The 26,532-nt window shown below is 43.1% G+C and overlaps 1 protein-coding gene across 4 annotated transcripts in view; it reads right to left on the reverse strand.

The window, feature by feature from the left end:
- DOCK8 (dedicator of cytokinesis 8) overlaps positions 1 to 26,532 on the reverse strand; it is a 204,464-nt gene that overhangs the window by 52,465 nt on the left and 125,467 nt on the right. For all 4 annotated transcript variants that reach the window (XM_084771714.1, XM_084771715.1, XM_084771716.1 and 1 more), the window contains 6 exons: positions 25,708 to 25,880; positions 15,872 to 15,967; positions 12,881 to 12,976; positions 6,872 to 7,021; positions 4,993 to 5,106; positions 443 to 598 (listed from right to left, as the gene is read on the reverse strand). In XM_084771714.1, coding sequence (XP_084627840.1) covers positions 443 to 598; positions 4,993 to 5,106; positions 6,872 to 7,021; positions 12,881 to 12,976; positions 15,872 to 15,967; positions 25,708 to 25,880 — 785 coding nt within the window. The remainder of the gene's footprint in view (positions 1 to 442; positions 599 to 4,992; positions 5,107 to 6,871; positions 7,022 to 12,880; positions 12,977 to 15,871; positions 15,968 to 25,707; positions 25,881 to 26,532) is intronic.

A 26,532-nucleotide genomic window follows, 5' to 3' on the forward strand; every position in this document is an offset into this window, starting at 1 on the left:
GTAGCTGTCCTGGACTCTTTTGTAGACCAGGCTGGCCTCAAACTCCCAGTGATCCACCTGCCTCTGCCTCCTGAATGCTGAGATTAAAGGCAGGCGCCACCACGCCCGGCTACTCTTACTATTTTTAAAAAGGAGGTTTCACTAAATGCTCAGGCTGATGTACAGCTAACCCCTGGGCTCAGGCGATCCTCCCTGCCCATGGATTCTTCCTATGTAATTAGCCTCCTTAGGGACTCTTGAACCAAACTACTTGATTTGTCAACATTCAATCAGATGCTGCAGCTTCAGGGTAGCCTACTGCCCATCTCTGGATCAACTGATCTGGTTTGAATAAATGTGAGTTTTCCTCTAATTAGTAAGAGCAATATTTACGGGAGATGTATGACTGAACTAAGCTACGTCCTGAAGTAGCTAGACTCTTTCCCTTTAGTTAGCGGATTACCTGGGAGGACAGGGAGGGGGACGGGGATGCTGGCGCAGTGTCGGTGTTCATGAAGAGGAGGTTCAGGTTGAGGTAATGCTCATGGCTACAGAGGATTCTCAGGAACTCCAGCCGCATGGAAATGAGCGTTGGAAGGACATTAAGCTTGGCTGATAGCTGAAAGGGAGTAGGCAGAGAAAAGAAATGTTTAGAATAATAGGATTACTGGAACTGAGTTAAAAACAGACACTAACATACTCTTTCTCTGCAAAGTAAGACACCAATTTAAGTAAAGATTAATCCAAGAGAGTAAGAGATGTCATTCTGGGGGCCGCAGCCAACTTTTATTTACTACTATTCCTAACAGCAGCCCCAAATGAGAATTCTTGCCCAACCTTCCCGCGTCTAATCAACGCCACAGCAAACCGGTGTAGAAAATAAGCACGGGATATGGCCTCAGCACAGCACAGCTGAACACATTGTATGAAAACTCAACTGTGTCTAAGAGGCTAACGTACAAACAGCCACCATAAAGTGACAGCTGAAGAGTGCGCTGGGCAGGGCGGGTGGCTGAGTGCTGTGGACTGCCTTACTTCTGTTTTGAAAGAAAAACAGCCCACCCTGCACAGCCATCCACGCCCTGCTGTTCTGGGATCGCCTTTCCCCACGTCCATCCTACAGGTTTGAAAACAGATGGACGTGTATGCAAGATGCATCCAGTGCTCTGGAGCCCAGCAGTTCTGAAGTGTTTGCTGTTGTTGAGTCTGACGGGATCTGCCTCAGGGCCAGGCAGTTGGAGGTGGAGGGTGGGGACGTCTCCTTAGGACTCTCCTCTTACCCAGGACAATGCTGGGAAACTCAAGGGTTGATGTAGTTTGTCTTGGAAAGAGCTGTCATATAAATAAGCCAGGGACCATCTCTGGGTTTTGGCGCTAAGTTGTGTGTTTCCTCACTACTGACACGTCTACTACACGTGCACACACCAAACTTGAATTTTTACACATTCAACTATTTGAAAATCAGCCCCAGTAGATTTTTTTTTGACTAAGGGGATTTCTAATACATAAGAAGTAACTCTCTATGATGAATTGAAAAAGTATGAGAAACAGAATAAAGTAATACGAAACTTAGTAATTTAGGATTTACTTTTGTGAAAGTGTTATATTTGTGTTTTGAACATGGTACACATAGAATATAATACATTTTAATGTTAACTCTGGCCTCCCATGCCCTGAGTGGTTTTAGACAGTGAACAATTCCTATTTTATTGAAAGAATTTTCAAATCAACAATACTTATAATATATACTAATATTTCTTACCACAATTTACATTGTATTTAATGGGCTGATATTAAGATCAGTTATCTATCTTTTCTTGACTATCCCAAAACCTGTCAGTTTGGATTAATCTTCAAAGTTTTAGGACATGCAATTTCATGAAAAGACTCCCAAGAAAGTTTTGGGTTTTTTTTCTTGAGACAGGGTTTCTCTGTGTAGCCTTGGCTATCCTAGACTTGCTTTGTAGACCAGGCTGGCCTCGAAATCACGGCAATTCACCTGCCTCTGCTTCCTGAGTGCTGGGATTAAAGGTGTGCGCCACCATGCCCTGCTTCCAAGAAAGTTTTTAAACAGATAAATTTGCTTAATTAGGACAGAAATGTCAACTTCAGATATTTTTAAAAATACCTTAAGTGAATGTAAAATGTATTGTAGGTCAAATAATTTCTTAATACAAATATTAATTATAGAGCCATCTATTTTAAAACAAATATTTAAAAGCATTAAGACCATTTCTTTTATAATTATAAAATAATGCATTTATGTAATGAAAGAAGACACAAGAAAACTTACAGAAAAAATCCAAACTATTTTAATTCCACAATTAAGAAATCTGAAAATTAATAAATTATTAATTGTCAGGTGTGGTTGCACATGCCTGTAATCCTAGCACTCAGGCAGAGGCAGGAGGATCTCTGTGAGTTCAAAGCTAGCCTGGTTACGAAGCAAGTCCGGAACAGCCAAGGCTACACAGAGAAACCCTGTCTTGGAAAAAAAAAGAAATTATTAATATAGCTCTAAAATATGCCTTACTTGTAGTCTTAAATGTACCTTAGCTGTTTGATATATAATTTAATACTTAAAAGCATTGCAGCTAAATTATTTAATAATATAGCTAGAATGTTAACTCTCTAGCTATATATAATATACTCTACAATTTTCAGCTAGAAGAAATCACTTGATAGGGATCTTCTGCTGTTTTTTAGACAAGGTTTCACTTGTAGCCTTGGCTGGCCTGAAACTCTCTACATAGACCAGGCTGGCCTTGAACTCACAGAGATCTGCATGCCTCTGCTTCCGTGAATACTGGGATTAAAGTTAGCCACTTTATAATTTTAATCAGAATTTATGGTTGGCTAATAGCAATTTATGAAATATTTTAAGTTGTGTAAGCACCAACAGTATCTGCTGAGTGCTTGCTGTGCAGTGCTGTGCATTAGCAGTCCCAAGCCAAGAATCTGACAGAGCTCGGTGCAGCTGCGTCACACATTTCCTGTGTGATACTGAGCAACAGCCAACGGGTATACAGTCAAGCATCTTCCTGTATTTCTTTCTAGAGAACAGCTCAACAGACCGAAGAGAGATGAGTCAGCTGTTAAAGGCTAGGCTCACAATCAAAATATCAAGAGCAGCTCAAACCCAGACAGATTTCCAGCCTTAGCTCCTACTTTGCAGAGCGCCTGAGCCCTGAGCTGCACAGCTGCTCCCAACTGACAAGGTAAAGATCTGCAGTTATTAGGCACCTTCAGCCCTCTGACCCAGATTCCCCACTGTACTGCAGAGCAACCGTACCGCTCACCAGTCATCCCCAACACACACACACCACACACACACACACACACACACACACACACACAAGCCTGAGCTCTGGCCACATGTCTTTACAAGTTCCTGGTTCCCCCCGGATGCTTGCTCCTTGCTGGAAGCCTCTGGATGGTCTCACTGGGAAGGGCTGCTCCTCTCCTGCAGCCCAGGGAAGGTCCTGTGACACTGGGTCACACCTTTCTCCTTGATAAGGTCCCACAGTCCTCACTGCACCACAGAGGACAGTCCTTGCGTTTTACAAACATGGAACTGAGAGCCACAGAAATGGGAGACTTTAAAGCCACTGCATCACTAATTATTGAGAGCTGAGTACACTGCGGTGATGAGGACAGCTTGGGAGGAGGGGGGGACGACAGTTGTGGTGGCTGTGGTACTAAGCAGCAGACATGGTGGCAGCGGTGAAGAGAAGAAATGTGGGAGGAGAGCAGCAGCAACAAGTGCTGTTTATAGTCTTATTGCTAGAACATTCTGACGGGGACAATCAAGAAGTACGGTAAAAACTCTGGGGAGAAAGCGGGGGTGGGGGGTTGGGGGGGAGGGGGGTGGCGCAGGCCTTGAATCCCGGTACTCAGGAGGCAGGGCTAGCATGGTCTACATAGTTCCAGGACGGCTAGAGCTACACAGTGAGACCCTGTCTCAAAACAACAACAGCAGCAAACCGCTGGGCACACACCTTTAGACCCAGCACTTGGGAGGCAGAGGCAGGCGGACTGCTGTGAGTTCGAGGCCAGCCTTGTCTACAAAGCGAGTCCAGGACAGCCACGACTAACACAGAGAGACCCTGCCTGTCTCAAAAAAACAGAAAACAAAAAACAAAAAACAAAACACAAAACAAAAACAAAAACAAAAACAAAAAACAAAACAAAAGCAAAACCAAACAAGGAAACAAACAAACAAACACACACCAGCAGACCTCCAGGAAAGAATTATCACTTGTACTGCATTAAAAAAATGTGAGCTTTGTGTTACTGGAAATTCTGAGTTCATCATGTTTTTTTGTTTTGTTTTGTTTTGTTTTGTTTTAAATATTAGAACCCTCAAACCACAATTTAATTAATAATCCTAATAAGTGAAAATAAACTTCCTGCCTTGGTTTCTCCTCTCCCTCACTTCTCCCTCTCCCTCCCTTCTCTCTCTCCCTCTCTCTTTCTCTCTCTGTGTATACAGGTCCAGAAGTTGATATGAAATGCTTTCTTTTATGGCTTTCCAGCAAGCCCCTGGGATCTACTCGATCTCCGCTCCCAATGTCTGTCTCCAGGAGCACTGGGGTGAGGGGAAGCACACATCACCAGCTTTAGGTAGCAGCTGGAGCTCTGAATTCAGGCCCGCGTGCTTGCAGCCAACATTTTATCCCCCAAACCGTTTGAGTCTTAAACTTTGCTCTGATCAAACATTAAATGCACAGTTCCATAATTTCTCTTAAATGTTAACTGGAAGAAATCACATTGCTAAGAGATTTCAGTCTCTACAGACTGAATTGTTGGCTGCTTTGATGCATGCTCTAGGAGTCCAGGCGATCCAGTGTGGCTGAAGACACCACACACTGTACAGATGGTCAAAGTACAACACATGTGAGAGTCACGCTGAAGAAAGGAACCCCACCCCCCCACCCCCCCAACCCCCCTCCCCCCGTGACATGGACAGAAAGTCAGGAAGAAGGGGCCACTGGCCTCTCCAAGGGCACTCACCTGGTTGCAGTAATGTTTGACGAGGTTGAACACGAAGCCTCTGTCCATGAGTGAGAGAAGGTCATACAAGAAGAAAGCCAGGCTGATGTTGATCTTTTCTGCCTGTTCACTTTCCTTTAAAATGAACACAGAAACACAGATCATACGTTTTGGTCCTGGACAGGACCTACCAGGTTCGTGGTGTGAACACTGGAAGAGAAAGATACTATTATATTGGCCCACTAACCTTCTGGGTGACATTTAGATATACTTTCCCCCGATTTGTCTTGTCTTGTACATGCACAATTATAGGCGTATAATCAATCTCATTATATATATGCATATATATATATGTATGTATATATATATACACACACACACACACACACACACACACACACACACACACACACTTTTGGGTTCTGAATTTTTTATATTTATTTACTCAATTTTTTTTTTTTAGTTTTTACTTTAAAAGATTTCTACTTTTACTTGTTTTGGCTTATTAACACAAAGTATTGCTATCCAGGCCAGGCTTGCTCTAAATTCCTGATCTTCTTGCCTCAGCTTCCTGAATTCTAGGACTATCAATGTGTGCCACCATACTTGGCTTTTTGTGTGTGTGTGTGTGTGGGTGGAGTGTGCAAACTAACTTGAAATGGATTCACTATCTTTAAAGAGATAAACTTAAAACATCTTTTAGATTTATTTATTTTATGTGTGTGAGAATTCTGTAAACTACCACTTGGTTTTTTGGGAACCAAACCCAGTCTTCTCTGTAAGAGCAGCAATGGCTCATAAGTGCTGACCCATTCCTCCAGCCCCCAGGAGATAATAATACTCTTGATTTGTTAGGAGTATTACAAAAACTGCAATCAGAATAAAAAGGCTTAGGAATCATGTCTTTTCCAATTAGGCAGGGTTCTCCGCCTGAGAGATGTCAGAGTCACGCTTGGAAAGGTGACATTTTTCAAGACCTGAAGACAGGCTACTTTTCGTTTGGTTTTTCTGTTTTATTTTTATTATTTCTCAGTGCTCTTATTTATGAGATTTTTATATAGTGAGTTCCAGGACAGTCAGAGCTACATAGTGAGACCCTTCCTCTAAACAAACAAACAAACAAACAAACAAACAAACAAAAACAGATTCCATTTATTTACTTATTTGTGATGGTGGCTAATGTGATCTACGGTGCATGTATGGGGCCAAGAGACAATGTGCGGAAGCTGCTTCCCTTTCACCGTGAAGGTTCTGGGGATTGAACTCAGGTCCAGCAGGTTTGGCAGCAAGTACTTTTATTCCCTGAGTCATTAAATTCTTATATTTATTTTAAACTTTTCACTATGAAATGATTTCAAGTTATAGACTGGTGCAAAAATCATACCAAGAAGTCACCAGTACTTTACCTTTTGTGAACTTTGCATTATTATCATTCTCTCTCTATATATAGATGTATTTTTTGAAACCATTTTCAACTAGGTGACAAATATCACCCCTATTTACTCCATAAAACTTCAGACTGGATCTCCCAAGAGCAAGAGTCTTTTCAATGATAAAAAACCATTTATAGGGCTGGGCATGGCCTTTCATCCCAGCATTTGGGAGGCAGAGGCAGGTGGATCTCTGTGAGTTCGAGGCCAGCCTGGTCTACAAAGCGAGTCCAGGACAGCCAAGGCTACACAGAGAGACCCTGTCTTGAAAAAAAATTTTTTTACATGATAAACCACATTGCAAATGTCTTTACAGAAATCTCTAGCCACACCCCAGGGGCTGGACCAGCATATTTTAATTATTGTTATATTTTAACTACTGCTTTCCAATGAGGCTTTTTTTTTTCTTTCTGTTTTCTGGTGTAACACAGTCAAGGCAAATGCTTTAGGAAGTGGAGACACACAGTTACCTTCTGAGGTTTCACTAAAAGGGCTGCTATCTCCGAGGTGACCACATTAACAATGGTAGTTATGTCGTCTTTGAAGCGGTCAGAAAAGCGAGTCTTCCGAAAACTGTCCCGTTTATCCAGGTTGTGGACGTACTGCGCCATGCTTTTCACCTGCAGAGGGATGAGACAATCTCAGCACAGAGATCTTTGTCCTGCCTGTACAATGTGCAGAAGATGGAATGGCTCAAAGGAAATCTTTCACAATGGTGCTGGTGGTGTCCAAGCTGCCTCTAACTACAGAATGCTTCTGACACACAGGATGGTTGCCATGGTGGCTGGAGGTGGGTAGAGTGTCCTCTTCTTGACCCCAAGTCAGGGGTCAGCTGACAAAACCTGGACCCTTAACATAGACACAGAGTCACAAGACTCCCCCTTCCCCAGCAGTCTCCACCCCGGAACAGAGTGAGGCTGGCTTCTCAGAACCACACAGGTTGTTACGGTACAGGACACAAGACACACACAGGAACCATTTTATAAGGCTGTCTTCCTGAAGCTGCAGTAAGGAGAACAAGGGTGAAAGGTCCTTCCTATACTGAGTTTAAAAATTAAACTTTTTTTTTTTCCTGGAAGCAATTCTATAGTTCACATTGAGTTAATTTCTGCTTCCAGGAATTAAAATGTAAACTATATTGTAGAATGATTAGGATTTTGTTGGATATCTAGAAACTGAATCATTATGTAGAACACTGGCTCTGGAGGACAGAAATATATGTTTTTGAGATAGGTCTCATTATAAAGCCCATGTTGGCTCAGCTTCTAAGGGAAATTATGTTTGAGTTTCTTAAGGCTAACTTACAGTTAACTAATCGAGTAACCAATTGATAATTAGTAAAATACTAGTTTAAGGCCTACTATATTTTTAAAGCCTAGGTCATGTATAATTGCTGGGTTCCTTCTGAGCTAGGAGATCCCAGGTCAATATATTCCTTGGCCATCATCAGAGTTGAGCGTTACAGTTGGGTGTTACAGTCTCAGCTTGCTGAGAGCTATTTGGGGCAGTCTGACTGGAAAGGTTGGGGTGGTGGTTTCTGCCAACTGTCAACCTGACAGGACCAAAAATCACCTAAGAGATGAGCGTCTGGGCATGATTAGTTTAAGGGGAATCAGGAAGCTCTGTTTCTTGAATCATGAGCCTGTCAAGACTGAGACAAACAAGGTACAAGCCAGAGGAAGCAACCCAGGAGGGGAGGACATGGGCAGCTTTCTGATGCATGCTTCAGAGAGTGTCCTGGGACAGACCCAAACACGTAAAATCCAATGTAAGAGCCACGGTTGCTCCTAACCTAAATGTGCTTTTTCCAGCCCAGGCCACACAGGCATATCCATATTCCCAAAGATCCACGCCGAGGCACAGTGAGAGGACCTGAAAGAGGGGTGGGACTAGGGCATGATTTTTTGTTCAACAAAAGCCATCTCTCTCACTATACTCCCAGCCAATGGCCCGGGAAGACAAGGCTTCTTTGTTTAGGTGGCCCTGATCCTGATCCTCTGCTGGCTAACCCACCCTAGCGCCAGGCTGTTGAACTTGTTGTTACTTTCGGCTCCTGCCTGCTGAGTTTGGGCCATCCACAACCAAATAAATAATTCTCACAATAGCACCTCCCCGCTGATGGCCTCCGTCCAGACTGTCAGCCAAGCTGCCAGCTCTTATACCCCGGACTCTTCACAGAAGAATCCAGCAGAAGTGTCAGTGGGGCTCAACTGTCATTTGTAGGGTTTGGGGAGGTAGAAAACTAATTTCTCCCACATTTGCCTCTGTGGCCTGTTCTGAGAATGGACACCTTTCAGACCCCCTCCCCCCCCCCCCATCCCTCGTGCAGAATGACATGTCCAGAGGAAGTGAACTAGGTCACCTATTTACCTCCGGGCCTCCAAGGTCTGAATCAGTGGTTTCTAGCCACACAGGAGCTCATTCATTAAAAAGCGTGAAACACACCCAAGAACTAAGTGTACACAGCTATTGTTCACTAGCACCGGGTGGCCAGCGCAGCAGGAAGTGTCAAGCTGCCCCTCTGCTCCCTAAGCTAAAGGGAAGCCACACCCTTCAGGCTTTCTGAGCATCAGTAGGTAAGCATGCAACAACGCATGGAGGCCTGAGGGTCCTGTCTGGGTCTTTCCTAGTCATGGACATAGCCTCCGTGTGGTTTCTTGCCCTTCTCCACCTGCGAATGTTCGGGAGGTATCTGTCCACTGTAGCAATGGTCCCTTCCCCTCTCTCCCTGTGGCTCCTGGCTGTATTGGTGAACAGGAGGCTGTAGCCTGAGATCACTGGTGAAAGGTTTGGCCATTTGTCACTCCTGCTGCCACAAAGTGGTCCTGGCAGGGTCAATGTTTTTCTAAGGCCCCCGCCCCTGTTGTGTGGACCCTCTTCTCTGCCTCTAGGTTTCTCCATGCCCCAACTGCTCTATTTCCTCTTTGTGGTTCTTCAGATTGAGGTTAGATAAATAAAAGATTCGGGCAGCTGTTGCACCCTGGCTGCCTCACCAATCTTGATTGGCTTCTGTCACACTGCAGAAACCCTGGGAAGAAAGCCTTGTGATAAATGCTTCTCAGCTGCTGAGCCCTGACAGAGTGGCTACAGTCTGGTGCCTGCAGTCTTGGTAGGTCTGCATTTTGACCAACCCTATCAGAGGGCTTTGATCCATGGGAACTTTTCTAAATACGTCATTGGTGTAGCAGAAGGGGATTCCTAGAGGTAAGAGGGGCATGTTTGCTTTCGCTTCCTCGTAAGACAAACAAGTCCCAGTGGACAACTAGGCCAGATCAGGAGCAATTTTCACCCTTTCTGGGATTCTTAGCTCCTTGTAGGTTCTGCGCAATGAAATCACACTGCCAAAAGTACAGACACCTGGAGGCTCTTCTGTGGCCACTACTCTTCCCTCAGCCCCACCTGCAAATTCAAGAGTCACAAAGACCCTGAACAAGGCTGGACGAGGATTAAATGAGACACTGCTTTTAAAATCTTTAAAGCAATAACTAGCATACATAAATAAGATGCTCAATTTACTTTGGATATTGTTCTTTTTTTTTTTTTAAGCTGGGGGGTAGGGGGCAGCTGCTAGTGGGGTTACCTGATGGACGGGGGCGTTGTTACTTCTTCAGAGAACACAAACTTGCCTTTGAAACAGAGCTATAAGATGCTATGTGGAACCACTCAAGCCAAGCTCATGCTAATGGGGAACCGAATAACCACCGTCACACACTGAATTAATGGTGACTCCTGAATGGAATGGGCTAGCCTAGTATGATGGACTGAGGAGATGCATTGAAATTCTGAGCTTCTTAAAGAGGCAAAAGAGTGAATAAAAAGAATATGGGAGCCGGGCGTGGTGGCGCACGCCTTTAATCCCAGCACTCGGGAGGCAGAGGCAGGTGGATCGCTGTGAGTTCGAGGCCAGCCTGGTCTACAAAGTGAGTCCAGGACAGCCAAGGCTACACAGAGAAACCCTGTCTCAAAAAACCAAAAAAAAAAAAAAAAAAAAAAAAAAAAAAAAAAAAAGAAAAAGAAAAAGAAAAAGAAAAAGAAAAAGAAAAAAAGAATATGGGTCCAAGAGTTAGAGGATAAGGCTCCGCCCATCCCTGGCTGAGCAAATCTCTCTAGCCCTGCAGTGTGCTATGGGGATAAGCGGGGCTCTCATGGGGTTTCAAGATGGATTCAAGAGCTGCAGGGCTGCTGCTGGAACCCTCATGCAGCTGGGCTTGAGGCCCTGCCCAGGGACTTGGGTGCCTTTCCAACGAGCAAGGCACTCCCTAAGATCTAAGAGTGTGTGCATGAAGTGTGTGCGTGTGAGCGCAAATGTGTGAGTTAATAATGAAGGCACTCTTAGTTACAGCAAATTTAGCTTTTTTTTTTTTTTCAAATTTAGCTTTTACGTTTTGCTTTTCTTAGTCTTCAATTTTGACTTAGCATTTGGGCTTATTTTATGAACTATGTGCAGACGGATCATGGCCTAACTAGATCTTTTCTGAGGGGTACCCGTGATGGTGGGTGAGAGGGCAAACAGAAGCAGAGCATACAGAACATGTTTGTTTTATTTTTGAGTAGAATCTGGGAGTGGCATGCTTGCCTAGCATGCACCTGACACTAAGTTTAACCCCCAGTTCCACAACGGAAAGGGGGCGCATGTGCCCATGCTGCACGCTGTGGAGATTAAAGTAGGATTTGGATTATGGAAGTCTTTTTCTGTTGCTCACTGCCTTATTACCTATGGACTCTGCTTGTTAATTTGAGACAGGGTTTTTCTATTGGGTGTCCCAGAACTCCATTTTTAGACCATGCTGGCCTCAAATTCACAAGCATCCTCCTGTCTGCCTCTGCCTCCCGGAGTGCTGTGATTAGAGGTATATACCACCATACCTGGCTCCATCTAGGGACTCTTACTGGACCAGAAGGTTGCAGATTTGGGTGAGCTGGCCAGCCAATGAGCTCTCGGGATCTACTTATCTTTGTCTTCCAATGCTGGGGTGAAAGGCACATGCAACTGGGCCTGATTTTGTATGTGGGCTCTGGGGATTAGAACCCAGGCCCTCACCTTGCACGGTACGTGCTTGTACCCACCGAGTCATCTTCCAGGCTCTATTCTTTATGACAAAATCTTTCTATGTCCACTAATACTGAAACAGAAGTAGGTATCAGCACCATTTTTATTTTAAAATGGAGGAACTATGAATGTATCTTTCGCTGCTCTGCTGGGAGACTGACAGTAGTGGTAGGGTAAACACAGACAGACACAGGTTTCCTACTCTTGTCAACTGCTATTAGTGTAGTTGGTTCTGCTTGTATGACACCAAAACACTGTCAGACACAGACAGAATAATGAAGACAGATCAAACCCTAGAAACCCAGCAGGTAACACAGAAAAACAATGACAAACGGTGCACAGTGCTAGTAAGGGGAGGAGTGGGGTCTTTAAGGGGAGAACAGAAAGGAGAGCAGAGAGGGCTGTGGTGGTGCCGTGTAAGCTGGAGACAGAAGACAGAGCACAAAGTGTCTTGGGGGTGGGAGAAAAAGGTAGTTTTGGGTTTTTTTTTCAAGATAGGGTTTCTCTGTATAGCCTTGGCTGTCCTGGACTCACTTTGTAGACCAGGGCTGGCCTCGAACCCAGAGATCAGCCTGCCTCTGCCTCCCGAGTGCTGGGATTAAACGTGTGCGCCACCATGCCCAGTGGTTTATGAGAGGTAGTTTGTGAGAGGGATTAAAAAAAAAAAAAGCTTTAGGCCAAAAAAACCAGGCCTGGTATTTTCCAGGAACTAAAATGGGCATGATGTGGCTAAATAAGAGCGGGAGTGTGGCATGAGGCAGAGGTACACATTAGGATTATACAAGGGCACTTCAGCTGGGATTTAAAAAAAAAAGGCACATTATAGCTGGGCAGTGGTGGTGCATGCATTTAATCCCAGCACTCTGAAAGTAGAGGCAGAGGCAGGTGGATTCTCTGAGTTCAAGGCCAGCCTGGTCTACAGAATGAGTTCCAGGACAGGCAAGCCTAAACAGAGAAACCCTGTCTCTAAAAATAAACAAGCCAAAAAAAAAAAAAAAAAAAAAAAGAAAGAAAGAAAGAAAGAAAGAAAGAAAAAAGGCACTTTATTTCTAGCACTCTGAAAACTATGTAGAGATTGACACAGTCTGTATAATATTGGCTGCGTAGGCAAGGGGGCGGGGGCTGAGAGCATAAAGGATACAGGATGAAGAAAAAGGAAGATGCGGCCAGGGACACATGAGTAACAATGACGGCTGGATCAGGCAGGAACCATGATGAGATGCAAACATGGGGGCGGGTGATTTTTTCAAGTTAGAGTCAACAGAGTTTGATGGAAGATGAACAGAGGGTGAAGAAGAGCTGCATTTCCAGGAACAACGCCAGGCTCACAGCCAGGTCCTCACACAGCCAGGTCCTCACACAGGAACCTGCCTTTCCCAGGTGTGCTTTGCTTGCCTGGCGGACCACAATACAAACACAAGAATCTCACCAGAAGCTCAAAGAAGAACCAGGCGTACTTGAAGACCGTCTCTCTCACTATCCCAGTGCTGACCACCATCTGCAGGGCGAGCTCCTCATGGAAATGCTAAACAACAAACAAACAAACAAAAGCTGGCTGTGGTGCCAAGGTTAATTAATACTCACTAACCCCGCTTTCCTTCTTCGATGACACAATAGCTGCTTAAGCATGTCTGCAAGGTACCCCAGGCCATATGGCAGGTGGCAAAAATCAGTGCTGAAATAACATGTAGGTGGGCAGTGGGGCATTGCACCTTAGTCCCAGTGTTGGAATAACAGTTGCGTCCTATGGGGAAGCCCTTCAGGTTAGTGGGAACTGATGGTGTGTGTTAGAGAGGAATCGCTTTGGAAGTCCCACGGACCACACAATGCATCCATCCCCCTCTCTGCCCTTAGTTTAATCATCCACAAAACTGGTTTGTTGGTAGCTATGATCCTCAAGTTTGAGTATGAATCAGAATTCCTTGGAAACTCGGTAACCCTCAGATGGCTGATGCCACCCTTAGAGAGGCTGATTCAGAAGATCTGGAGCAGGGTCTGAGAATTTGCATTCTGTGGGGGTTCTCCAGGGGATGCTGATGCTGATAGTCCAAGGTCATACTCTGTCTGGATGCTACCCACATGCCTTCCAGGTTGGACAGCTTTTCTTTGCATCATCCCACGATAGCTTCATGTGGGAAAAGTGATGGATGGATTTCTCAGTGAATCTCTGCATTAAAACACACGCACGCACACACACACACACACACACACACACACACACACACACACACACTTTAAAAAGAGCTAAGTTTGGTGGTATGTGTCTTTAATCCTAGCACTCAAGAGGCAGAGAGAGGCAGGCAGATCTCTATGAATTAAGGCCAGCCTAGTCTACAGAGTGAGTTCCAGGCCAGACATGGTTACGTAGTGAGACCCTGTCTTAAAACAAGTAAAACAAAACAAAAATGGACAGATAGACACAGTGGTATGACTGTGAGGGCTAATGATCTAAATTGAAAGGAGACCAATGGAAAACTCTCCGAGCAGATGTCAGAGTGTTCCAAGGCCTTCCCACGGTCAGTTTAGCTCATCTACTGGTTTCCCACGTTGTATCAGGCAGGTTAACCCTTGGTGATCGTAGTGCATAGGAGCACATCTGCTTGGTGTGGAGGGAGTGAGGCTGGGACATCTGGGAGAGGTGGAGATGAGTGTTCATCCTGCTGGTTGACAACTGTGCACATGATAACACGCTGCACCTCCGCCCTCCCATGGGAAGAAAAACATGCTCCGCCAGCCTCAGCCGCTAGAAATAGGTCAGTCTGTCTGCCAGAGTCTTATGGCAGGAAGAGATTACCCAAGGCTAAGCTGCTTCTTAATGTAATTTATGTTGCTTACTGGACAGAGTTATTGTAAGAACACCTTGCCCCAGAGGTTACAGAAGACAGCCAAGCAGCAAAGCTGTTTGCTGAGCTATGAAGGTAACACGCTGGCTAAACTTCCCTCTGAAATAAAACCGACTCCCTTCTGGCCGTTCTGGGTCAAAGCCAGGCAACCGCAAAACCAAACAGGATATGTATTAAGGAAGTCAGACTTTAGGCAAATATGTTCATTGTTTGAGTTTTTCATTTTATTTTATTGAGACAGGACTCATTATGTAGCTCTAGTTCCCCAGAACTCTCTATGTAGACCAGGCAGGCCTTGAACTCACAGACGTCCCTCTGCCTTTGCCTTTTGAGTGCTGGGTGTTAAGGGCTGTGCTATCATGCTCAGCCTTACATTTTTTTTTAGCTTTTAAAGGAAAACAGAACTTTAAACCTGCGGCTGTGACAGCATAATGCTGTGACAAGTTAGTTTTGGGCCTAATCACATGTTCCTTTTACTTTCCCTCTCATGGTTAACTTCTGGAACGTCCTGCTGACATCCGGTGCCTGGATCACAGCATAGGCTACAGCGGCAGGCCCAGTGGCACCTCCCATTCCCCTGCCCTTCACTCTTCCAGACCAAAGTGAGCCAGTCTGCGGCTCCGCTCTCCTTGTCTGTGTAATAAAATCTTCCTGTGCTGTTTTGATTGCAAACAGGTTCCTTCCCCTGGGACTCCAGTTAGTGTACCTTGAAAGGTAATCAGGACCTCAACCTGAATAGTTAGCACTCTTGGGTGCCGAGCAAAGAAGGACACGTGACAGGCAACTGGCTTGATGGCTCATGTCTCTTCTTGGCCACATGCACCGTACTCACCAGGGATTTTGGTTGGTTTCAGGAATTCCGTACTTTGCATGGTTTCTAAACTCAGAATTAAGGCTGATATTAGGTCATCACGAGGAATCTCTCAGATTGTTTTATACTGTGCTTGGTCTCAGGCAAGAGCATGTAGTCAAGAAGGCATGTTACTTCATATGGTATTGAAATAATATTAATTTTTGCCACTTGCTTTTGTCCAGGATGAACTTTCTCCAGCTTACCTTCCCCTAAACAAGAGGCTCTCAAAGTTGGATATCTAAATCAGCTCTAGCTAGTAACGTTCAAAATCTAAGTTCTTGGGATCTAGCTCAGATATACTGAAACAGCAGGGAAAGGTCCTACAGAACAGTTTACAAAACCTTCCAGCTAACTCAAGAAGCACAGCTAAATGAAGAGTCGCTGAACAGTTAAAATGTAAAACGGTAAAAACCAAAACCAAAAAATGAAGAAAGAGACAACACTCTCTCTCTCTCTCTCTCTCTCTCTCTCTCTCTCTCTCTCTCTCTCTCTCTCTCTCTCCCCCTCTCTCCCCTCTCTCTCCCCCTCCCTCCCTCCCTTCCTTCCTCCCTCCTTCCCTCCTTCTCTCTTTCTGTGAGTGTGGGAGTGCACACATGCACAAGTGTGAGTGTGTTAGCTGGGCAGGGAACAAGACCAGTGAGAGTGTCTATTTCCAATTGTGACATGAACACACAGTGAGTCCTTCCTTGTTCAGGGATTATTCTCACAGCGCCCTGGTCTGTACCTTTTTGCTGACTGGTCTTGGGGCTGCAGTTGAACCTGGAACATCGTTATTGCCAGAGCCATAGTAAGACATCCGGCTGCAGTTGCGATCAGCAATCTGAAACACATAAACCACAACCCACTGTCAACTGATGGTGACACACGGAAAGGATGAAGCAGCTTCCTGGAAATCAACCGCAGATTCGTTTTGATTGGATGTTATGCCTTTTCTGTAGAACCAAGACAACAGCCACTTATTAATATAAAACAAATCAAAGAAAGTAAATTATTTCACTTGTTCCTGAGAGAAGCACTGATGGTTTGGTGGGTAGCAACAAGGGAGCAAAAGTGTAGCTCAAACACAGGAACCAACTGTAGGAGGATGGGGAAGCCCAGCCATTGGCCACTGGGATTCCCTTTGGGGATAAAGCAGGGTGCTTGGAGAGCAGCCATCCTACAAGGGTGGTGGCAAAAACTCACTAGTTTCCGTGGCAAAGAAGGAAAGAAAAAAATAAACCACTTACTAAACTGAACAGGAGAGAGCTCAGAGGTCATTCTGGAAGTGCTCCTGACTGGGGAGTACTCTATTCCCAAAGAGGAGGGGGAGGAAGAAGGAGAGAACATAAATATGCACCTGTAAAGAGGAAAGATGGGGTTCAAAGAAGGAGGGGACACAGGAACCTGAGATTCGAAAGGCATCATCAACAGGAGACATACCACTGAGAAGATGTGGAGTCCAGGCAGAAATACTGTAGTATGTACAACAAAGAGGGGGCTGGGGAAATTCTCTTTTCTTAGAGACTGACAGGTGCAGCAGCAAGAAGCATTTTAAACAGATCCCTGTAAGTCAAGGGCACGAGGCCCTCAGAGGCCAGTCCTTCCCTGCATAGCTCACGCTGAAGACTCACAACTGTGCAGAGTTCTACATAGAAAGAACTCCACAGACTGGAGTGAGCCTCATCAGCTCCCAGAAGCAGATAAGCAGTGGGTGAGGACCAAGACTTGATGCCAGGAAAAGAGGGTCCTAGGAGGCTAGAGGGCTAAACAGACCATGACAGTTAAGATGTACTTTATTAATGCATGCTGCTAGGTAGGCAGCTGCCCACAGGTACCCAGGTGCATAGTGGCGAACACTGGCCACATATATGCAGGTACAGACACAAAGGTAAGCCTGCATAGAGGCCACATGAAGGTAGGCACACAGGCTTACACACACACACACACACACACACACACACACACACACACTCACTCACTCACACACACACAGAGGGGGGAGGGGCAGGCTAGTGAAGGCAAATCCAAAAGGGAAGTTGTCTGACCTTATAATCATATTTACATAGGATGACACAAAGTGACACTCTGCTAAAAAGAGCTATATAGCAGATGATGTCACCATTTACTTTTAGGTTCCCTGGACATGTGGTGCTAGCCATTTTGTGCTGCCTCACAGTCCCTTAGATGCCCAGCATCTAAGGGCATCTTGGTCCATGGTAGCCATCTGTATCAGTATCAGGTTGTCTAAAATAAACTGGCCTGTACAGACCTTTGTCCCCAACAGAGTGGCAAATGCTTAAAGGTACTAGGGTGCATGCGGCAGAAAGCCTGGTGACAGTTCCTTCTAGTACTTATAGACTGAAAGTTTCCTCCAATTAAAATACTCACTTCCTGGCCTATAAACTATACCAGACTTTAGTTGTGCAGCAAACAACAAAAAGGTAAACATAGGAGGCACATAACACCACAAAGGTTCTCCTGTCAACTGAGGCTCACACGCAAATAACCGGAGAGGGACAGTAAGATGGCTACAGAGAGGTAGGGTCAACACCTACAGTCAAACTAGTGACTACATAAAGGCCCTGGGCACCTTCTTCCAGGCATGTGACTACAGAGCCAGTCTGCATCCATACACAACTTGCTACATAGAGACAATGCACACTTGCATACATACAGATCACACAAAGATCATGTTTCCCATGCTGTAAATTGTGCTCAATGCCCTAAACATGTGTTCTGAGGATTTTATTTAACCACTAAGGTATAGCTCCAGTCCAGTGGGAAGGAAAGTACCATGTCCTATTAAAAGCCAGTCCCACATGGATATTAGAATATTTCAAATGAAATAGATGATCAACACATGTGGGATGTATGAGTCCCACTGCAGAAACACAAGAGACTTGAAAAATCAAAGCAACATGACTCTCCCCACAATGACCAGTTCTATAGCAATGGATTCCATTGGATGATGGAATCCCAGACTAAGAATTTAAAAGAATGTTTATAAGAATGATCAAGAAACTAATGATAGCACAAGTACATTTCTGAATAGATTCAAAGAGACAGCAAAGAAACAGTTGGATAAAATAAGAAAGTCAATATAAGATAGGAAAGAGATTTCAGTAACAAGGTAGAAATGATGAAAAATAATAAATTGAACTTGGAAATGAAAATCTCAATAAATCAAAAAACAAAAAAACCAAACTCAGTAGAAAGCCTTATCAACAGAATGGATCAAATAGAAGATAATGAGGGATAAAAGACAGAGTAGAGAGTTAGAATATTCAAATAATGACAAAGATAATATAGTAAGACAGTATGGAGGGAACAAGTAAGACCTATGAAATGTCCGGAAAAGAGCACAGAAAGAGAGGCAGTACAGGTTAAAGGTATAGAAAATAGATTCAATAAAATTGGTGTAGAAAAGTTTTTAAATCTAAGGAAAAGATGGCTATTCAGATACAGGACTTATTTCAAACATCAATCAGACAATACCAGGAAAGAGTCTTTCTTATCTTATAGTTAAAGCACAAAGTATACAGAACATAAAGAATGCTGAAAGCCTCAAGAAGGAAGCACTAAGTCTTGTATACAAGCAGACCCATCAAAATAAAAGCAGATTATTTTCAATAGAAACCCCCAGAGCCAGGAGGGAATAGCAATGTATTTTGAGCTTGAAAGATAGTAACCGCCAACACAGATCACTATATTCCCCCAAATTATCCTTCATAATAGCAGTAGAAAAAAAAATTCCCATGACAAGCACAAATTACACAATTTTCACACTCACTAACCTAGCACCACAGAAAACACTTGGAGGGATCCCATGCACCAATGAGAAAGACAAACTTATCTATGAGGTTATAGGAAAGAATAAACCACACTAGAATAGTAAATAAGCAAATGAGAAATAGGAAAATACTAAACACAGAAATAATAGAATGGTAATAATTAATGTGTACCTTTCAATACCTAAATGGTTTTTTAAAAAAAGATTTATTTATTATGTATACAGTCTGCTTGTACCCCTGCAGGCCAGAAGAGGGCATCAGATCTCATTACAGATGGTTGTGAGCCACCATGTGGTTGCTGGGCATTGAACTCAGGACCCTCTGGAACAGCAGTCAGTGCTCTTAACCACTGAGCCATCTCTCCAGCCCTCAATACCTAAATGTTAATGGTCTAAATTCTCCAATCAAAAGACAGATACTACCAGATTGGATTTAAAAACAAGACCTATTTGTTGCCTGTAAAATATGTACCTCTCTACAATGTCTTACTTGGGTTTAGGGTGAAAGCATTTGGGAAAAGGCATTATAAGCAAATGGAACTAGAAAGCAGGCAGGGGTAACTCTACTGATATCCAGCAAAACAGACCTTAAGCCAAATTAGTAAGAGTAAATACTGGTGACTTCATACTGATTAAGGAAACAATTTATCAGGAAGAAATTACAATTCTAAACATATATGTACTATAAATTAGCACACCCAATTTCATGAAACAAAGGCCTCTCCCCACCTCTCTATGCGCCCCCATACCACAATGAATTTTCCTAACTCATAGAAATGTGAAATAACTTAATAATGTACCTTGAGGTCTTACAAAAATAAGAATAGGCCAATTTTCCAATCAGTAGATACAAAATTAATGAAACGAGAATGAAAAGAACAATACAAAAAATTGAGGAAGCAAATGGTTGGTTCTTTGAGAAAACACAAATATTGACAGATGCTAGCTAAATTAACCAAAAAATAGAGCTAAAATTGGATATGAAAAAGGAAACATTACAACAAATTCTGGTAAGTTCCAGAGGATGATTAGCGTGTACTTTGGAACAAATATTCAAATACATTGGAAAGACTAGAATGGATAACTTTTTTCTTTTCTTTCTTTTTTTTTTTTTTTGAGACAGAGTTTCTCTATGTATCCTTGGCTGTCCTGGACTCACTTTGTAGACCAGGCTGGCCACAAACTCACAGCAATCCATGGATAATAACTTTTTATACATATATGTCTTGGCAAGATGAAATCAACAGATATAAATAAACAGATCTATAAAAGCCATCAAGAGTGACCCTGTAATAAAGTCTCCTAATTAAAAAAAAAAAAAAAAGAACAGGCTCAGATACAGATGAACTCACTGCTGAATTCCACCAGACCTTCAAAGAACTAACACCATCGTTACTCAAACTATTGAATGAAATAAGAAGAAAGGAATGCCATTGAACTCATCCTACTAAGCCAGCATCTCCCCTTACCCAACCTGGAAAATCCCACAACAATAAAATTCTAAGAAGGACATGAATGTAAAAGTTCTCAATAAAACAACTGCAAACAAAATTCACTACACACCAGGAAGATCATTCTGTATGCCTAAGTGGACTTCCAAGATGGTGCAGATACTCAAATCAGTAAATGTACTACAGTGTATTCATAGACTAAAGGACAGAAGCCACATGACCTTCTCAATAGATGCAGAGAAGGCCTTTAACAAAATTCAGTATCCATTCATGATAAAAAAAAATCTCTGCATAAACTAGGAATAAAGAAACATGTATCAATACAATAAAGGATATCTATGATTCCAAACCTATTGTGCTGGCTAGTTTTATGTCAACTTGACATAAGCCAGAGTCATTTGATAAAAGAGAACCTGAGTTGAAAGAATACTCCCATCACACTGGCCTGTGGGCAAGCCTGTGGCGGAACTTTCTTAATTAACAAATGATGTGGGAGAGCCCAACTCACTCTGGGCAGTACCAGCCCTTGGGCAGGCGGTCTTGGGTATAATAAGAAAGCAGGCTGAGCAAAGCATAAGGAACAAGGCAGTAAGCAGTGCTCCTCCATGGCCTCTGCTTCAGTTCCTGCCTCCAGGTTCCTGCTTGATTTCCTGTCCCGAATTTCCTCAGTGATGGACTGTTATCTCCATATAAGTAAAAGAAACACTTTCCTTCCCAATTTGATTTAGATCATGGTGTTTTACCCCAGCAGTAGGAACCCAACTAAGTCACCAATATTCAACATTGTATTTAATGGGAAAAAACTTAAGCATTCCCATTAAATTCAAGAGCAAGATAAGAGTGTGCATTTCCTCTACTCTTATTTAATACAGTCCTTGTAGTCTTAGCTAGGACAATAAGAGAAATCAAAGAAGGAAAGAAGTCAGATTGTTCCTATTTGTAGACAACAGTTGCATACATGTAAGATCCTATCATTCACACACACACACACACACACACACACACACACACACACACACGCTTATGAAAGTTTACTTATCAAAATATCAGGAAATAAAATCAATATACAAAAATCAGTAGCCTTTCTATATGCCAAGAATAAACACATTGAGAATGAAATCTGGAAAATAACTCTATTTATAATCATCTTAAAACACACAGAAACAAATCTAACCAAGGAAGTGAAAGACCCCTACAATGGGCATTTTAAAACATGGAGGGATGGCCTCAGAGAAAGCAGAAAGTCTGCTTGTGCTCATGGGTTTGCAGAATTAATATAATAAAAACAATTTTATTACTGAATTAAACCTATACATTTAATGGTGCCCCCATCAAAATTTCAATGACATTCTTCACAAAAATAGAAAAAAAACCCCTAAAATTAATATGGAATCACAAAAGACCCCAAATATCTAGTGTAATACTTAGGAAAAACTAATGCTGGGGGTCTCATAATCAATATCTGATCTCAAATCATACTACAAGAGCCACAGCAGCAGAGCAGCATGACACCTGCAGAGAAACGGACATGCAACCCAACAAACAGAAGAGCCACCAAACCCACAAAGCCCAGTCATGTGACAAAGGTGCAAGAAACATGTTGTGTCAAAACAGCCTCTCTGGTAAGTGGTGCTGGGAAAACTGGATGTCACATATAGAGTAATGAAACTAGATCCTTCCACTACCATAAAAAACGGGGTGGGGGAGGAAAAAAATAAAAGCATTAACAGAATAGTCATGGCAGTTCTGTCTCACCTTCATCAGAGTAGCTGTCATTGAGAAGAGCCATCATTATGGGGAGGGGGGTGGCTCATGAGGTCACCTCTAACTAAAGAGCTATTATGAACAGCTGATGGCTGGAGGGAAGGGGCGGGCAAGAGTCTGTTTTATTTATGGGCGTGGCCTCTGGTAGGTCAACCACACTCCAATGAGAAAAACAAAAACAAACCCACAGCCAATAAGGACATGAGTAGGGAGGTAGGAGTGAACCTTGGAGGAGTTGCGGTGAATGTCATCAAAGGGCTTGTATACATGTCTCAAAGACTTAATAAAAATTGAGAAAGAGAATAGTTGTCACTAAGAAAATAAACATGAATAAAGTGCTGGTGAAGATGGGTAGGAGAGAACCCTCATCGGCCCCCACCCTTACCCCTGGGGAACTTAAGTTGCTCCAACCATTATGGAAATCAGTATGGTGGTTCCATAAATACTAGAAACAGCACTACCCTCTGACTCAGTGATGACCACATCTGGCTATGTCCCTGAGAGGCACTAAAAAGATACATGCTCATCAATATTTATTTATCACTATTCATGATAGTCAATCTATAAAAACACCCAAAGTATCTATTAGCAAATAATGAGGTGGAGAAGATGTTTCATGGACACACAGAGGAGAGCAAAGTTCTGCTGTGTGCTAGAACAGGGTACACCCGGAGACCACCGTATTAAGCGAAAACCCACACTTAGACATCTTTTGCTGGTGCTCTCTTATTTGTGGAGCATAAGTTGTATATAGATGCGTGAATCCCTTACATATGGGATGAAAGCAGAAAGGAAGGAGACGAGCAGGGGTGGGTAAAGGGGATGGAGATGAAGGCAGACTCCTGAGGGGCAAGGGTAAAAGTACGTGATGATGTACTTGAAAGAAACTCTTCACAAAACCCATCACTGTGTACAATGAATACGGCCAGTTAAGACAAAACAAAACAAGCCTGGCAGTATTGGCACACACCTTTAATCCCAGCACTTGGGAGGCAGGGGCAGAGCTCTGTGAGTTAAGAGGCCAGCCTGGTCTATAAAATGAGTCCAGGATAGCCAAGGCTACACAGAGGAACCCTGTCTAAAAAAACAAAAACAAACAAATAAAACAAAACAACAAACCACAAAACACTCATTCCACGTCAATAGTTCTAATTTTAAAAAAATCATATGTTTAGCTCCGTAGGAAAACTATAAAAGCATCCCACAGAGATGGAGATGCTCAGTGTTGAAGAGCACTCGCTGTTCTTGAAGAGGACTCGAGCCTGTTTCCCAGCACTCGTAACGGCTCACCACCGACACCTCTTCTGGTATCTTCTGGCACCTACTATGCTCATAATGCACATACGTGCAGAAATATTTCTACATGTAAATTAAATAAATATTTTATAAAAGTATTTGACAAAGACAAAGGCATGATGACTCGCACCTGTAAACTTAGCATTCAGGTCAGTTTAAGGTCAGTCTGAGTTACATACTGAGTTCTAGGCTAATCTGGGTTACAGAGTGAGACCCTGTATCAAAACCAAACCAAACCAAACCAAACCAAACCAAACCAAACCAAACCAAACCAAAACCAAAACCAAAACCAAAACCAAAAAATACCCTAAAAGAGTCAGGCAGTGGTGGCATATGATCTTAATCCCAGCACACAGGAGTCAGAAGCAGGTGGATCTCTGAGTTCGAGGCCAACCTGCTCTATAGAGGGAGTTCCAGGACATCCAGGGCTACATAGAGAAACAATGCCTCATCAATCAATCAATCAATCAATCAATCAATCAATCAAACCTAAACCAACAACAAAAAGATTCAGGTGCCACGCTGTTCGTTCCTTCAGTGTGCTAGGAAAGTAGGGAAAAAGCATGATAACAGTGCCCCACCGTGGTTTAATGAGGTACTACACCAGACAATAATGGTCAAAACCCTCTTCTGTTTGGATTAAATTTCATTCCTTACTACAAAATTATCAGAAAAATGTTACCTTAACATATATAGAAATTTAATATTGTAATTTTTATTAAAAAACATAAAAACCAAGGCTGTTAGCAACAACCATAATCATGTGTTGCCTAGCAAATCAAAAAACATTACTACTGGCCCCTGCTTAAAAACCAGTTCTAGGCTGTATGTGTGAGAGCGCTCATCTGGAGCATTTGCTCATTTCTGTGTTAAACAATAACAATAGCAACACATTTACTGCAGGTCTTTTGAATGTGCTAAAGCCCACTGGATTATGACCTTTAGAGGGATGAACAACATGGCATGTGAATTAAATGGGTTTTGTTTGGTTGGTTTTGGTTTTTCAAAAACAGGGTTTTTCTGTGTAGCCTGCCTGTCCTGGAACTCTGTGGACCAGGCTGGCCTCAAACTCACAGAGATCCACCTGCCTCTGCCTCCTGAGTGCTGGGATTAAAAGCATGTGCCACCACTGCTTGGCAATTGAACATATTAATTAAGCCATAAGGAACATTTCTTTTTCTTTATTTTAATTCCAAGTGCTGGTATTAAAGGTGTGTACCACTACCAACTGGTTTAAACTGCATGCTTTCAAAATCCCAAATAAAATATTTATTAGTCATTGAAACTGTCAAGATAATAGAAAACAGGGGAAGTCTAAGAAATTGTTATATACAAGAGAAGCTTAAGGAGATATGACTGAAAAATGCTGTGTGGGCCCCTGGAGAACATTGCAGAATAGGAACAAAAGACGTTAGGGAAACTGAGGAAATCAGAATAAATATAAGTTTATATTACTATGCATTAATATCGGTTCATAAACTGTGACAAATGTTACATTAATAGTAAGGAAACTGAGTCACTGTATAACAATTAAATGAATATTTCAAAATAGCTAGAAGAAAGGACTTTAAATGCTTCTAGCACAAAGAAATGATGCATGTCTGAGTGATGGATGTGCCAAGTTGCCCAGGTCTCACCACCACACACTGTATACATGGATTGAAACACCATACTTTACCCAAAGAACAGGTCTAGATGCTCTGTGACAATTAAAAATTAAAAATAAACAGTAGATTCCCAAGCACTTTGGAAGAACTACATGAGAACTCAAAATAAATAGAAATAAAACAACAAAATGGAGAGTGTTCATTTTTTATTTTTCTTTTTTGCTTTTTGAGACACAGTTTCTCTGTGCAGCTTTGGCTGTTCTGGACTCGTTTTGTAGACCAGGCTGGCCTTGAACTTACAGATATCTGCCTGCCTCTGTCTCCCAAGCACTGGGATTACAAGTGTGAGCCACCATGCCATGCTGTAAAGAGTGTTTACAATGCCACAGCTCAGCAGGAGAAAAGCTCTGTGTGCTATCACATAGTGGGTGGCTGCAACTAACAGCATTGTGACAATACTTCAAAATAGCTAGAAAGGAGCTTGTTAGCATTCTTACCACAAAGCAATGATAGATGTATGTGGTGCTAAATACCCTAAATACCCTGACCTGATTAATATGCAGTGTACTTATATATCAGACCGTCAGGCTGTACCCAGAAATGTATACAGTATGCATCAGCTAGAATGCAAAACAGGAGTACATGTGCCCTCCTGGGCTTGCCATGCCCCTACCTTGGAAGACATGATGTTCTTAACTTCCTCGTCTGCTGCACAGTGTGTCCCAGCCAGGTCTGGGTTGCTGCTGCTCATCACACGGGCCTGCATGAGCTTTGAACTCACTGCAGCGGCAGATGTGCGCCCATACGTGTGATATCGGGGGTCGAGGACGACAGCGGTGGCGCCACCTGTATCCAAGCAGCCGGAGACATGTCAACAGACAGGACAGAGTCAGTTACAGAGCTTGAGACGGATACAACGGAGAAGGCATGGTGGGGAAATGCAAACCTACCGCGTGGGGCCTTGGGAAGAAGTCCCATGCTCTGCAGCTGTGCAGGGCAGGGAGGCGATGGTGGGTGAGGCGGGCAGGGTGTGAGGTGGTGGGGAGTAGGGAGGACTGTGGGGGAACTGGAGACACATGTTTGGTACCAATCTGTCACTGCCACAATGAACCAGACCCCCAAGTTGCCAGAGTTTCTGAATTCTCAAGGAAAACTAGAAATAGGAATATTTCTGTTTGATCAATATTTGAATGATGCAGTCTTGTAAGTCATGGAGGAAGACTGTTCAAAATTGAATCACCCACAGTCATCTTTTAAGGACAGGTATATGCAATATTTCAAGGTAAGTCCACCTCTGGTTTTAAAAATGGACTGAAATTACAGATTTATATAAAATATGACTGCAGAGACTAAGAAGGTACCAATTTTATTTGGATGTGGGATTGTTTTGTTTTGTTTTTCAAGACAGGGTTTCTCTGTGTTGCCTTGGCTGTCCTAGACTCACTTATGTAGACCAGGCTGGCCTCAAACTCACAGCAATCTGCCTGCCTCTGTCTCC

This window comes from Acomys minous (assembly GCF_964271855.1).
Source record: "Acomys minous genome assembly, chromosome: 2".
Taxonomy (NCBI): Eukaryota; Metazoa; Chordata; class Mammalia; order Rodentia; family Muridae; genus Acomys; species Acomys minous.